Here is a 15,978-nt window from a genome sequence, read left to right as displayed (position 1 = left end):
TTCTCACATCAGAGGTCCCCCCCCCCCCCCATCACGTCAGAGGTTTCCCCCCTCCCCCATCACGTCAGAGGGTTCCCCCCATCACGTCAGAGGGTTCCCCCCCATCACGTCAGAGGGTTCCCCCCATCACATCAGAGGGTTCCCCCCCATCACATCAGAGGGTTCCCCTCCATCACATCAGAGGGTTCCCCTCCATCACATCAGAGGGTTCCCCTCCATCACATCAGAGGGTTCCCCCCACCATCACATCAGAGGTTCCCCCCCATCACATCAGAGGGTTCCCCTCCATCACATCAGAGGGTTCCCCTCCATCACATCAGAGGGTTCCCCCCCCCATCACATCAGAGGGTTCCCCCCCATCACATCAGAGGGTTCCCCCCATCACATCAGAGGTGCCCCCCCCCATCACATCAGAGGGTTCCCCCCCCATCACATCAGAGGGTTCCCCCCCATCACATCAGAGGGTTCCCCTCCATCACATCAGAGGGTTCCCCCCATCACATCAGAGGTGCCCCCCCATCACATCAGAGGTGCCCCCCCATCACATCAGAGGTGCCCCCCCCATCACATCAGAGGTGCCCCCCCATCACATCAGAGGTGCCCCCCCCATCACATCAGAGGTGCCCCCCCCCATCACATCAGAGGTGCCCCCCCCCATCACATCAGAGGTGCCCCCCCCCCATCACATCAGAGGTGCCCCCCCCCCATCACATCAGAGGTGCCCCCCCCCCATCACATCAGAGGTGCCCCCCCATCACATCAGAGGTGCCCCCCCCCATCACATCAGAGGTGCCCCCCCCCCATCACATCAGAGGTGCCCCCCCCCCATCACATCAGAGGTGCCCCCCCCCCATCACATCAGAGGTGCCCCCCCCCCCATCACATCAGAGGTGCCCCCCCCCATCACATCAGAGGTGCCCCCCCCCATCACATCAGAGGTTCCCCTCCCATCACATCAGAGGTTCCCGCCATCACTTTAAAGTTTCACTTCACATCAGATGTTCCCCATCACCTCATAGGTCCCCCATGATATTAAACATCTCCCATTACAATAAAGGTCCCCCCCATCACATCAGAGCCCATTGATCAGAGATCCCCATATACATGCCAGAGTTCCCCCCCCCCCCCTCTAATTGCACATTCCTCTCTTCACATCAGAGCCATAGATTTTGGCTCCCGTAGCACAGTGGAGGGCAGGGGGTGGTGGAGAACGTGGTGGTGGATTCATGCATTGTATGGTACGGGTGAGCCATCATCCCACCCCATAGCAACAAACGACGCCATGCATACTGGCCATAGAGTGTCATTGGTTGTTGAGGTTCTGGCGACTGACCCATCCATGGCAGCCCAATTGGCTGATCCAGGGCAATCTACGTCCTGCGCTTGTGGCGCCCCCGGGGGAACCCAGAAGACACCCTGACTGAGAACCGCTGGTCTTAAGTTGACCACATTACCGTTGCTTGCATTGCGAGTAGTGCTGCGTTCGATTGAAACGCGTAAAATGGATGCAGCTCACCTATACGAGCTCTTATTATCACCTCAGCTGATATGTGGGGAAGGTGATCAATAACATGATTCTTAACATTGTAGCTGTTTTATTTCCTTCAATGGCGGTCTGGATTTCGCAGTTTATCTTCTTTTTCTTTTTTTCTTTTTTAATTTTTTTTTTTTTTTTTATAGCGTATTATTTTACAGATCGTTTTGTGGTTGGCGCACTTTTGATGTGTTTTGTGGTGTGTTTGGCTGCAGCTTCCTTTTAAATTTGGGGGATTTTCTTGTGTTTTATGATTTATTGTCCACCCGGCACAAACGGCGGAACTTTTCTTCTTCTCTCCGTTTTACCATATTAGTAAGAGGCGACCGGATGATGTCATCCACTGCGGGATAGCGCCCTCCTAGTCTGGCACGTTGTCAGGCGAACCATCCATCTCCTCGCACTCCATTAATTCCCGGCGATAACCCGTTGCAGGGACGAGTCTGAGGGGTTTTCGGTTTTCCCCGTTCGGTTGGCAGCTGGAAGGCCGCAGCGTTTTTGTGAGACGCTCATCTCTAACGTGAGGAATGAAGTGCCTGTGAAATACGAGTTCTTTTTTTTTTTTTTTTTTTATGGCATTGTATGCCGAGCTCTCTCCGCCGCCGGCACACATGGACCTGGTTCTGGGATAAATTCTTAGCCACGGACAAACCACTAATCTAAGCACCACATCCCTTTTTATTTTGAATGGATACAAGAGGATTTGTGGGATTTTAAAGGTGCAAGTATGATACAGTGATCCAGAGAAATATAATACAATTATTTTATTAAACAATGAAAAAAAAAATTGTCTAAGCAATTGTAGCCAGTACACAAAACATGGTTCTTATGGGTGCAGCACTTTAGATGGAATTCCCAACGTGTTTCGCCCACATCCTGGGCTTCCTCGGGGGGGGATGCTGTCCACTTGAGGTACAAGCCTTCTAATGAAGAAAAATATATAACAATCACTCATATCAATACAGGACTTTCAATTGTATAGAAAAACAAATCAATTTGGGATCAGAACTTTGCCACTTTCATTAGATGGAAATTTCGGAGGTGGCGTAACGCGCGTCCTCCAGGATGGTGGAGGCTGGAGAGGGCAAACAAGTTAGGAATTCAGGAGCAGGTAAGGAAAATAGAGGAAGTCAGGGCTGACTCTTAAAATAAATGCATTTTAACTCATCCCCCACCCTATGTGAATGAGTATGGGGTACATTGTACCCCTACCCATTCACCTAAAAAAAAAAATGTCAAAAATAAAACACATTACACGTTTTTAAAGTAATTTATTAAGGCAGCTCCGTTGTCTTATCCGATGTCTTCTCCTCTCTCCACTGATGTCTTCTAGCCCTCTCCGGTTTTTCTGCCTCTGCTGGGTCTTCTCCGCTATCTTTTCTCTCTTTTGCCGGGTCTTCTCCGCTGTCTTCTCCCTCTGTTCTTCTTCCGATGTTGACACAACGCTCTCTCCCGCTCTAATGCTGGGTGCGCGGTGTGCCACTACTTATATTGGCATGGGGCGGGGGTCACTGGGTGATGTCATCCGGAGGCCCCGCCCCTTATGACGTCACCGCCCGGGAAATGATGGCTGATGTCATAAGGAGGGGGCCCCGCCCAATGCCAATATAAGTAGTGGCACACCTCACACCTGGCATTAGAGGGAGAGAGCGTCGGGTCAACATTGAATGAACAGAGGGAGATGACAGCGGAGAAGACCCAGCAGAGGCAGAAGACAGCGGACAGAGGGAGACGAACCGGAGAGGGATAGAAGACATCAGTGGAGAGGGGAGAAGACGTCAGCGGAGGAGGCAGAAGAGCCGGAGAGGGGAGAAGAGATCGGAAGAGACAACGGAGCTGCCTAATTACTTTATTAAAAAAAAAAAAATAATAATAATATTATTATTATTATAAATTTTTTCTTTTTTTTTTAGGTGAATGGGTAGGGGTACAATGTACCCCATACTCATTCACATAGGGTGGGGGGCCAGGATCTCTGGGGGGGCTTCCAGATTCCAATAACCCCCCCCCCCCCGTAGACCTCGACAACCAACGGCCAGGGTTGTCGGGAAGGCCTTTGTCCTCATCAACATGGGGACAAGGTGCTTTGGGGGTGAGGGGCGCAGGGCCTCCCTGCCCCAAAGCACCCCCCCCCCCATGTTGAGGGCATGTGGCTTGGTACGGTTCAGGAGGAGGGGGCCTCGCTTGTCCCCACCTCCTTTCCTGACCTGCCGGGCTGTGTGCTCGGATAAGGGTCTGGTATGGATTTGGGTGGGGGACCCCCAGGCTGTTTTCTTCGGCGTGGAGGTTCCCCTTAAAATCCATACCAGACCAAAGGGCTTGGTATGCTCTTGGAGGGGGAACCCATGCCGTGTGTTTTTATTTTATTTTTTTATTATCTTTTTACATTGTGTTTGGAGTTCCCCCTAAAGATTCGTGCTTGGTATTGGCGGGGATCCAGGTCGGATCCCTATTCGAAGAAAGTCGGGCGTATGTCGGCTTTAAGTCGCAGAGCAAAGTCGGATCCAAAGAGGTACGACTGTCGTGTCGTACCAGTGTGAACCCGGCCTAAGAGAGTGCTCCTAATCTCAGCTTGTTACCTGTATAGAAGACACCTGGGAGCCAGAAATCTCGCTGATTGATCGGGGATCAAATACTTATTTCACTCATTAAAATGCAAATCAATTTATAACTTTTTTTAAATGCGTTTTTCTGGATATTTTTGTTGTTATTCTGTCTCTCACTGTTATAATAGACCGACCAATAAAATTATAGACTGATTGTTTCTATGTCAGTGGGGCTGGGTGACCAATCAGAATTTTTGTTTCTTTTTTTTTAAATTGCATTACGGTAATTTTGGCAGGTAAAATATTTCCTGTTTATATCCCCCCCCCCTGAAATAATTTCTATAATTCATCCCGTCTCTGGTGCTCTCATCGGTATAATTCGCCCTCATCCGTACGGCGGCAGCTGCTGAGCGGACGATGAGGAACGTATGTTTGTGATTAGGGGCTGCAGGAAAATTTGATGTCTTAGAAATGTTATCGTGACGCGCGCGGTGGAATCTGCGTGTTTCTGATTAGCGCTCCCCGTAGATTTTCTGTGCCGGGTCCTATAGATGAAGACGAGTTCCTGTCATTGTGAGGGAAACGTGATTCACTGGATAGGAAAAATAAATAAATCTGCTCTGATGTCCGTGTGTACCCCTCGCTGTCAACTGCCAATCAACTGCTGTCCTGCAGCAGCTGGAGCACTCGCAGGAAGGAAAAGGTCCTTCTTATGACAGCTGGAGAGAGAGAAGGAGAGGAGTCCCCTTCGCCCAAAATCCATGCGAGTGAATGGTGGTGAGAAGTGGACATGTGCAATTCGTTTCCTACCGAGTTCATTCTTTAACGAATTCCGACAAATTCGCTAATTCGGAAACATGCAAATTAACGAAAAGCCGTTTTAACGAATTTTTCCGAATATTCGTAAATTCGAAAATCCAAAAACCTGAAAATCCTAAAATATAAATAACTAATTAAATTGTAGGTATTGGAATTTCCTTTCAAATTTGGCTGTTAGCGAACGTAACGAATACGAATTTATCCGAAGTTAGGAATTATCCGAAATAACTGCCATGTCTAAACAAATGGAAAATAACAAATAATAATAATAATAATATAATAATATAATAAAAACTTTTTGTGATTATTAATTATTCGATCTGTTCCATTTGTTTAGATGCCGCATTCGTTAATTCGGATAAATTCGTATTCGTTGGGTTCACTAATGGCCAAATTTGAAAGGAAATTCCAATACCTAATAATTTTAATTAGTAGTTAGCAATTCTAAAATCCGAAAATTCTAAAATATTACAACTAATTAAATTTATAGGTATTGGAATTTCCTTTCAAATTTGGCTGTTAGTGAATTTAACGAATACGAATTTATCCGAATTAACGAATGCGGCATCTAAACAAATGGAACTGATCGAATTAATAATAAAGTGTTTTATTATTATTATTATTATTAATAATATTATTAAACATTCATATCTATTATTATTATTATTATTATTATTAGTAGTATTATTATTATTAATAATGATGATAATTCATTATGTTCTATTTGTTTAGATGCAGCATTCGTTATGTCGGATAATTTGTAACTTCGGATAAATTCGTATTTGTTACATTCACAACAGCCAAATTTGAAAGGAAATTCCAGTACCTATAATTTAATGCGTTGTTAGCAATTCTAAAATCCAAAAAATCTAACATATTACTATCATAACAAATGACCCGGAAAACTAAAAAAAAAAAAAAAAAAAACAGAATAAAACGAACACATTTTTTGGAAGTGCACTTGTCTAGTGAGAAGGACAACCGCAGCCTGGGCTCCTACTAGGCCACGCCACCAACGCGTTTTGCTCCGCCCCTTGGAGCTTAATCATGGGGCTTAATCCTTATTACGACAGTTTCTTATCAAATGGCCATAGTTAGTTGCAATTCGAGTTTATCCGGGAAGTTGGAACAATGTTCAATTTGGACTAAAGTTGGATATCCCAAACTGAATTGCATTGGTTGGATAATCAACTTCTAGGTAGTGGGTTGGGCATTTCTAGTTACACCGTGCACAAGCCACACCCCCCCCCCCGCGCTTGCCACCATTATGGCACATGTGCAAATGTGGCATAAACCTCCTCTGGTCCTGACGGAGCTCTTCAAAACTTCTGTGCATGTGTTGGCGATTTTCCCGCACCAAACCAAATATTGGCCAAGGTTTAGGACTTCCGTAACTCCCAGATATTATCGGGGTGGGGGGGGACCTCTGCATGCGCAGGTGTGCTGCTCTCTCGGGACCGGAAGCCCTGCAGCACATCTCAGAGGGGTGGGGCACGCAAAAGTAAGATATCCAGGGGGGAAGGAGGAGGCAGGGCTACGTGGCATTTATTTAAGGGTGAAGGTCCACCTTTTTAATTTGATGTGGTATCAACCTCTTACAGCCGGGCTGGAATGCGATAGGAAGAAGCAGCACAAGAGCCAGTCAATTCATGTGCTGACAAGAAGCATGCTGATAGGAGGAGAGAGCAGAGTGGGAGAGAGATGAGCTCATCACTGTTGTTGCTTCTCCTTTCACTGTGCTGTCTCAGGCTGGGGGCTGGTCCGGGATGACCTGGATGGGTTTATATGATACTGGCCATCAGACTGAGGACATCTAGTGGCAGAAAAAAAGGTACTGCAGGGGAAATCTCTGGATTGAATATCGTAGTAAAAGCTGGCTCTGTAATTTTTTATCTTTTAATAGGTTGTTCATTTATCTTATTTTCAGCTGAAATTCTGATTTGTGTAGAAGGGCAAATGCTTAAAGGTGCATACCACTTGCATTTAAGATCAGGTTGTGATGCTTCTGAATTCCTCCACAGCTGCATCTGACTTTAAGTTGTCCTCCAAGTTCCTTCAGCCTTTGCATTGACTGTAATACTTATCCTCTGGCTTCAGTTCTTCCTAAATTGCTCTCCAGAAGCAGGAAAGGTCCAGGGAAGTAAGACTGCCAGATCCACAACTTAAGTGACTCAGGAAGTATCAAAGACCGAGGGTCAGCATTAAAGCCAAGCAACTGGCATTTTACAGAAGGAGGGCAGTCCTAACCATTCATGTTGCAAAATGGAGCCGGCAACCAGGTGTCATCCACAAATACAAATCCTTTATTGACTACATGGTAGGTATACAGCATGAAAGGCCAACACGTTTTGGCGGCGTGTAGCCGAAACGCGTTAGTTTTTGTGCTATATACCCACCAACGTGTTTCGGCTACACGTCTCCAAAACGTGTTGGCCTTTCATGTTGTATACCCACCATGTAGTCAATAAAGGATTTGTATCTGTGGATGACACCTGGTTGCTGGCTTCATTTTGCTGCTTGGATCTTTGTCGGAGTGTGAAGACACTTTAGGTGTACCCTACTCCAGACAGTTACATAGTTGAGAAGCTATTTTTTTATGGTCCTAACCATTCCCCCTAAAATAAATTTTAGGCTGCACTTCCATAATTCTCCACTCATGTTTCTACAATACCAAAGACGGTGACTCCCACCACCAACTAGAACTAGCACCATGTTTCCTCCATCTTGGGGTTCCGTGTGTAACCTTCTCTTCTCATTCACAGGTCTCAGTCGGTGTCCCCTCCGCCAGTTTTGTCTCCAGTCTGCACCCCTTCATATCCGCTCAGTGACAGTGAGGAGTTCTTCCAGTCCAACCGACTTCCCAGCATCCCCAGCAACAAGCTGGTCATCAAAGACTGGACCGTGCGCGGTTCCAGCGTGCGTGACCACCGCCTGAGTCCCCCAGAGAACGACCCTTCTAACCACCTCCAGAAATCGGTCAGCGTCGCCTGCCTGGACAAAAGACTTTCCGTGTTCAAGGGCCCCAAGCAAAAGGATGATGCCCAGGTGGGGAAGGAAGGAGATGTGATCGGCAACTGCCAGCTCAACCGCAGCACGCTTTCACTGGGATCCGCCGCCAATCAGCGCAACCGGCCCCACAACCGCGCCACGGTGCACTCGCAGGTGCTGGACATTCGGCGTAAGATCTCAGAATGGGAGTGCAGAAGGGACCCTTCGCCCAGGCTCAGCCTCTTCATGGACAAAGGAGACCAGGGTGAGCGCTCTACCAGTGAAGGATGTCCCAGCATGCTGGCGTCGCCATGCAGTGAAAAGACGTTCGATTTCAAAGGATATCGGAGAATGAGCAGAACATTTTCTGACTGTTCTTACCCTGAAACAGAGGAGGAGACCTCAGAGCGTGACTCTCTTCAGAGTTTCGAGAGGCGGTCGAGTAGATCAGAACCTGCCAATGCCTTCGTCCGGGGTCATGCCAGGAAGGAGTCCTCGGCCGTCCTCAACCGGATCCAAAAAATCGAGCAGGCGCTGAAGGCCAACCCGGGCATGGGACTTCCTCAGCTGCCCAGCAGTTGCTTCAGCGTTGACCTGGGCCGGAAACGGTCCATCACCTCCGGTACTTTAGAAAGCCCGAGCGACAAACCTGAGAATGTAAATATTGTAAATGAACAGGAACATTTCAACGATAAAAATGCAAAAAATAAGCCAGGGATGACCGCAAACTCGGGCGGCTCCACTTCGGCTCCTGAGGGCCCCGCCAATGAGGTCAACCCGGTCCCCAAGCCGAAACGGACATTTGAGTATGAAGCAGACAAAAGCCATCGGAATAACACGAATAATGGTCTACCTCCTTCCTCGTCACCGGTCTCCCCACCCCCTCTCCCGTCTACACCGGCACCTCCCGTCACTAGGAGGCCGAAAAAGGAGCATCGGAAATCCCAAAACCGGTAAGGACAATTTCATGATTGCAGCATAAAACTCATAGATCTCTCTGGTGGTGTTGCCCAGCAACACACATGTGCAGAACGAAAACATTTGTTTCCTTTCGATTCGTTATTTAAATTCATTAATTTGTTTTCGGAATATGTTTTTTTTTTTTTTTTTTTTATCTGTTTTGGAATTCAATTCTCCAAATTTGATTCAATTTGACAGAATTAGGAAAATTTGACTCGGCATTCAAATTAATTCTGTTTGTCATTTGAATTTCGGAAAAAAAAATCACATTTTATTCTATTCTATTGTTGTATTTTTTTTTTCTTTTCTATTGTCCCTTTTTATTTTCTATTTTGTTCTTTTCTATTCTAACTTATTCTATTCGCAATGTGAATTTTGGAAGACGGTTATATGCTTTCTATTCTATTGTGTTTTTTTGTATTCTCTTCTTTTATATTCTATTGTTCTTCTATTCTCTTTTTTTTTTTTCTATTTTGTTCTCTATTCTATTCAAAATAAGAATATATATATATATATATATATATATATATATATATATATATATATATATATATATATATATATATATATATATATATATATATATATAGAAAATTTCGGAAGACGATTATATTTTTTCTGTTGTGTTTTTATTTCTGTTCTCTTCTCTTTTTCTATTTCTTTCTATTCGAATTTCGGAAGACGATTATATTCTTTCTATTTTATTATATTCTATTGTTTTTTTCTCCTCTCCTTTTATTCTTTTGTTTTCTATTCTATTCTTTTTCAATTTCTTTGTATTCTTCTCTAATCTATTCTATTCAAATTTTGGAAGACTATTATTTTCTATTGTTGTGTTTTTTGTTTTGTTTTTTCCGTTCTATTCTTTTCTATTCTATTTTTCTTTTATCTGCTATTTTATTTTATCCTATTCTTTTTTTCTGTTCTATTTTCTATGCTATTTTATTCTATTCTTGTTTTCAAATTTGATTTCAAATTTGATTCAAATTTCGCTATTTCAGATTCGTTTAAATTCGTTACTATTGTCATTCCGAAATTCAGATACAAAAATAACAAAATATTTGTCCGAATTTCGTTTTGGAACAAAACGAACCGCACATGTCTACCCAGCAACCACCGTAATCTTCCACCATGGGTTTGAATGCAGTTAGTTACTTTGAGGCAACACAGACTGACCCGGGAGAGTCATCACTTGGCTCTGCACCTTGGAGTCTAAATACCCCTTTTATGGTAATAGGAGGCAGCATATAATGTAATTCCGCAACCTGCCACTCACTCTGCCATATTTGCTCTGATAGGGAGAGAATGAATAAAGGAATAACCGCTCAACCACCTGCACAGGGTTGCACAGCAGGCAATAGTTCATTCCTAGGGCACTCTTACAGTCCTGCTTAAATCTCCCATCAACAAAAGCCCATAAACATGCAATAGTTTTTCTCAGGGATGTTTTTGGTTGGGTTAATTCTCCTCTTTGAGGGCCTCATAACCTGACACTCTGACATTTTTTGATCTGACAGGGAGAGAATGAATAAGGGAAAAACAGCACAACCAGCTCTCCCTAAGAGATGAGGCTGCACTGTTATAACCGCCTGAGAGCGGAGATTCAGATTCTTACAAATGCCCATTTGTGACTTCTTGGTCTCATGCACATGAGGGTGCGTACAAGGCCACATACAATGTAAAATCAGGTGTATTTTCTCACCTGGGGAGCCCGGGTGCTGCGTACAGCTGCCCCATAAACCTGAACGGTTTATGGGGCAGCCGTTATTTTCTATGGGGTGGCTGTACGCAGCACCTGGTCTTCCCAGGTACATGTTGTACGTGGCCCCCCAGGTGCCCTCATATGCCCATGTGCACGAGACTAAAAAAATCACAAATGGGCATTTGTTAGAATCTGAATCTTCACTCTCAGGCTGTTAGAACAGTGCGGTCTTATCTCTCGGGGAGAGCTGGTTGTGCAGTTATTCCCTTATTTATTCTCTCCCTGTCAGAAATGCGAAATGTCAGACTGTGTGTCGGGTTATTGGGCCCACAACAAAAAAAATGACAGGTGCTGCTCAAGGCTCCACCAGGTCTTCTTCCATGACAAACCGCTTGAAATGCCGACAAGGACAGAGCTTGTCTCAGCTCAAAACATTTCCGGTATGGAAAAGAAGTCTTAAAGATCGCACATCACAGAAAAACCCTGTAAGCATTTGTATGACAGCCTCGGCCCGGGCTCCAACCAGGGCACACCCACCAATGCAATTTAGTCCGCCTCTGGAGCTTAGTCATAGGGATCATTAAGCTCCAGGGCAGAATGAAACGCGTTGGGAAGATGTGGCTTGGTCGGAGCCCTCAGAGCAAAACCCTGAAAGGAGGTGTATGACAGCCTCAGCCGGGGCTCCAAACAGGGCGCGCCCCCTTTAACGCGTTTCAGTCCACCCTTGTAGCGTAACTTCTTGATGCCGGCGTCTCCCGGCCCTTTAAGACTTTTAGATTGGCGGGAGGCAAGGCGGGGTTCAAGATCATGTGACCACCGTGATTGGCTCTCACTGCAGTCACGTGATCGGAAAACTCCCGATCACTACTAGCTTTCGGTTGGACGCTGCTGGCACAGCTTGACCCCGATTCACACAATTATGGGGCCGCTTGGCGCCAAGGCCTAGCCTCCGAGAGGCTGCATATTTGTGTGTGGCCAGCACCAAAGGGTTAAACATAGGGATGATTAAGCTCCAGGGGCAGAGTAATACATGTTGTGTGGGGGGGGGGTTAACCTGGTTGAAGCCTTCAGAGCAAAACCCTGTAAGGTGTATTACAGCCTGAGCCCGGGCTCCAACCAGGCCACGCCCCCCCCAATGTTTTTCACTCCGCCCCCAGAGCTTTATCATCCCTATGATTAAGCTCTGGGGCGGAGTGAAACATCACAGCAAAACCCTGTAACAGCCCTTCGTGAAATGCTTTGGGGGCATGGCCTGGTTGGAGCCCGAACTGAGGCTTTTAAACATCTCCTTACAGGGTTTTGCTGTGATGTTTCACTCCGCCCCTGGAGCTTAATTATAGGTATGATTAAGCGCCAGGGGGCGGAGTGAAACACATTGGTAGGCGTGGCCTGGTTGGAGCTTGGGCTGAGGCTGGCAAACACCTGCTTACAGGTTTTTGCTGTGATGTGCATTTTTGTTTTTTTGGGGTTGTTTTTGTTTTTTTTTAGGACTTCCTTGCCCTACTAAGTTATGAGCCCCCCCCGAGGAAAATTAACTTGCTCAAAAACATCCCTAAGAAGGGCGATTTGCACGTTTCTATGGGCTTTTGTTGATGGGGGATTTAAGCAGGACTTTAAGAGTGCCCTAGGAAAGGACTACTGCCTGCTGTGCAACCCCCCCCCCCCCCCTCTACAAAATGGTACCTCCCCACATGCAATGCAGCCAAGAAACTACAGTGGGGGGGGGGGTGATGTCTTGGGTGTGAATCGTCTTTTAAAAAGTCGTTAGATTATGTCATCTCCCATCTTTCCATCCTGTCTATTTCGCTGCAGAAAATCTCTGGAGTTTGAAGATGCGTCCAGCGTCCAGTCGTTGGGTTCCCCGTCTCCGGTACAGAACGGTACAGAGAAGCAGCACCGATCCGGTTCCAAAAGCACTTTAGAAGAAAACGCCTATGAAGACATAGTGGGTGAGTCCCCCGGAGTTCCTCTCATTACCATGTGACCCATCTGGGTGGTTGTGGGTGACGGAGAGGATTGATGGGAAGAAAAGTGATACATTGTATACAGGGCCGTCTTTAATATTGATTTGGCCCCTCCCGAATCCACTTATCGACTATTTTCCCGGCAGTGGGGGCTCAAGGGGCGGCTCATTTGGGCCCCTCAATGATGACTGGGCCCAGGGCAGCTGCCCCTTTTGCACTGCATTAAAGATGGCCCTGGCTGTATATGTAGTGATTCTTTAATCTGCAGCACCGGCAGGGAAAGTCCTGGAACCAGGAATGCCGGGGATACCGTACTTTATCTAAACCCCTCCCCCCCCATAAGTCATATATCATCCACTAATTATTGTATGTGTCGGATCTGCCAGGGAAATTTTTTTCCAAAGCACTTTACAATTATTAGTAATTACTGTATTTATTGGCGTTATTGAAAATCTGGTGCAAATAGCGTGTGCGTGTTATACGACAATACTTCAATTTTAGCTTCCTCGGAGGGTACAGGGAGGGGGCGGGACGAGCGCCGTCAGATTACATATAGTGAGAATCTCTTGTTTACTTGGCGGCCTCTGTAATAGGAAGTCCCGTCTCCTGGGCCGCCATTGGACCACTGTTCTGTCTATCATAGGAGATTCTCACTGTATGTAATCTGTCGCCGCTCGTCCCGCCCCCCTCCCTGTCCCCTCTAGGCTGCAAATGGGCATCGATCAGGCTGCACTGATGGCAATGGTGAGGCTGCTGCACTGATGGCAATGGTGAGGCTGCTGCACTGGCGGCAATGTTGAGGCTGCTGCACTGGCGGCAATGTTGAGGCTGCTGCACTGGCGGCAATGTTGAGGCTGCTGCACTGGCGGCAATGTTGAGGCTGCTGCACTGGCGGCAATGTTGAGGCTGCTGCACTGGCGGCAATGTTGAGGCTGCTGCACTGGCGGCAATGTTGAGGCTGCTGCACTGGCGGCAATGTTGAGGCTGCTGCACTGGCGGCAATGTTGAGGCTGCTGCACTGGCGGCAATGTTGAGGCTGCTGCACTGGCGACAATGTTGAGGCTGCTGCACTGGCGGCAATGTTGAGGCTGCTGCACTGGCGGCAATGTTGAGGCTGCTGCACTGGCGGCAATGTTGAGGCTGCTGCACTGATGGCAATGTTGAGGCTGCTGCACTGATGGCAATGTTGAGGCTGCTGCATTGGTGGCAATGTTGAGGCTGCTGCACTGGTGGCAATGTTGAGGCTGCTGCACTGGCGGCAATGTTGAGGCTGCTGCACTGGCGGCAATGTTGAGGCTGCTGCACTGGCGGCAATGTTGAGGCTGCTGCACTGGCGGCAATGTTGAGGCTGCTGCACTGGCGGCAATGTTGAGGCTGCTGCACTGGTGGCAATGTTGAGGCTGCTGCATTGGTGGCAATGGCGAGGCTGCAGATGGGAACTGACCCTTATTCTGCTTCAAAGTTCCTTATTTAAAATGTAAGTTTTTTTTTTTTTTTTTTTTTGTTTTGTTTTTTTCCATGAAACTTCCCTCTTAAAATGAATGTGCTTGTTATACACCGATAAATACGGTAATTGTGTACTTTGGGCGTATTACATATGCTCAAAAAAACTGCACAAGGCATACCTTGTCTGCCCTCTCCCCCTTCCCCACTGTTCTTACCAGCAACCCCCGGCTGTCAGAATGACGCCCAGGACTTGCTGAGTAGCACAGCGCTGTCTGAAAGTTCTGCTGTCAAAGAACTGAATGTCTGTATAGTTTGTATCTCTGAATCCCACATATGAGCGAGAATTACAAAGGCTTGTAAAGGTGTTTGTTATTTAAAAAAAAAAAACATGTTCTACTTGCCTGCTCTGTGTAAGGCCCCTTTCACACGATCGGACCGCTCAGGTCCGCCTGTCAGTTTTGACGGCGGACCTGAACGGGCGATCCATGTTAGCCTATGGAGCGTCGGATGTCAGCGGAGACATGTCCGCTGACATCCGACCCCGTCCGATCCGCGAAAAGCAGACGTATGGCTCTACGTCCAGATCCGTCGCTGGCGGATCGGATCGGGTGAGATCTGACGAAAACGGACACGCTGTCCGTTTTCGTCCGATCCCTCCATAGGCGGCAGCGGCGCCTGACAAGCCCCTCCCCGCTCAGTGAGCAGAGAGGGACCTGTCATCCGCCGGCTCAGCGGAGATCAACGGAGAGATCTCCCGCTGAGCCGGCGGACCGAGGCGGGCTCCGTAGAAACGGAGCCCGCCTCGTGTGAAAGGGGCCTAAGGGTTTTGCACAGAGCAGCCCCGATTCTCCTCTTCTGGGGTCCCCTGGTGGCACTCCTGGCTCCTCCTCCTCTTCATCGGGTATACCGCCCCCCCCCCCCCGACAAAGAGACTCTTGCAACGCTGCTGCATTCAGACCCCTTTCACACTGGGGCCACGGCCTCGTTGGCGCTAAAGCACTGCTCGTTTTTAGCAGCTCTTTAGCTCTGCTAAAGTGGCGTTTTTCGGCCGTTAGCGGGACGCTTTTTACCCCAAAGAAGGGGTTTAAGAACTCCAGTGTTGCGGCTCTTCCGAAAACGCTTTTCGGGTGCTTCCCATTCATTGCAATGGGAGCCGTATGTATATACCGCTCCCAAACCACCTCAAAGATGGTGCTTCTCCGAACATCCCGCAAGCGCACCGCCCCGGTGTGAAAGCCCCCATTGCAGAGAATGGGAGGCAGTTTTCAGGCGCTTTTACAGGTCCTCCTTTTTTTTTTTTTTTTTTTTTTTTTGCGCTAAAACGCCTGAAAATTGTCTGTCTTAAAGAGGTCTCATTGACACAGACAGCAGGACTCGGCGCCACCCCCCAGCCCCCCCCCCACTCGATTCCGTGTCACTGGATTTGATTGACAGCAGTGGGAGCCAATGTCTTCTGCTGCTATAAATCTATCCAATGAGGAGAGAGAGACAGCGGCTGGAAACGCGGGGGTCGTGCACATCGCTGGAATAGACGGGCTTGTGTAAGAAAAAGGGGGGGGGGGGCTCTGGGGGGCAGCTGCAGCACAAAGTTTTTCACCCCCTATGCATATAATGTATTGAGGTGAAGAACTCGGAGACTTTACAACCCCTTTAAGGTGTGTCTCCGGTCCATGAGGGATGTACAGGAAGGAGACCTGATGTAGTTGGGGTTCCTTTATTCAAAAGCCCTTTTATTTTGGATTTTTATTAACCAGTTGTGTACTTTAGCTGTGCTCCATGTAGCGCCCACTCCCTCAGGAGCCTGTGGTTCAAGGTCCTGAGGGTCTTTTTCCCGTACTTGCACCTGCAGCCAGGCACATGGTCACTCCTTTTTGGCTCAATAAATAATCTACGGCACATGTGCCAAATCCGGCCTGCTGGGCCATTTCACGTTGCCCTCGGACCTCTGCTGTAGCTGCCGCACTCCCCACAGGTCTCTGCCCCACCTTGTCTCAGCAGTCAGCAGGAAAGAGGAGGATA

The 15,978-nt window shown here is 47.5% G+C and overlaps 1 protein-coding gene across 1 annotated transcript in view; it reads left to right on the top strand.

Annotated features, from left to right (window-relative positions):
• DENND2B (DENN domain containing 2B) overlaps nucleotides 1–15,978 on the top strand; it is a gene marked incomplete in the record, with an annotated part of 128,496 nt that overhangs the window by 43,308 nt on the left and 69,210 nt on the right. The window contains 2 exon segments of the mRNA XM_073603977.1: nucleotides 7,662–8,840; nucleotides 12,362–12,498. Of these exon segments, the coding sequence (XP_073460078.1) occupies nucleotides 7,662–8,840; nucleotides 12,362–12,498 (1,316 nt within the window).

This window comes from Aquarana catesbeiana, linkage group LG11 (genome assembly GCF_042186555.1).
Source record: "Aquarana catesbeiana isolate 2022-GZ linkage group LG11, ASM4218655v1, whole genome shotgun sequence".
NCBI lineage: Eukaryota > Metazoa > Chordata > Amphibia > Anura > Ranidae > Aquarana > Aquarana catesbeiana.
Note: the sequence above shows the minus strand (reverse complement) of the source record. Positions and strands in the feature narration are given on the sequence as shown.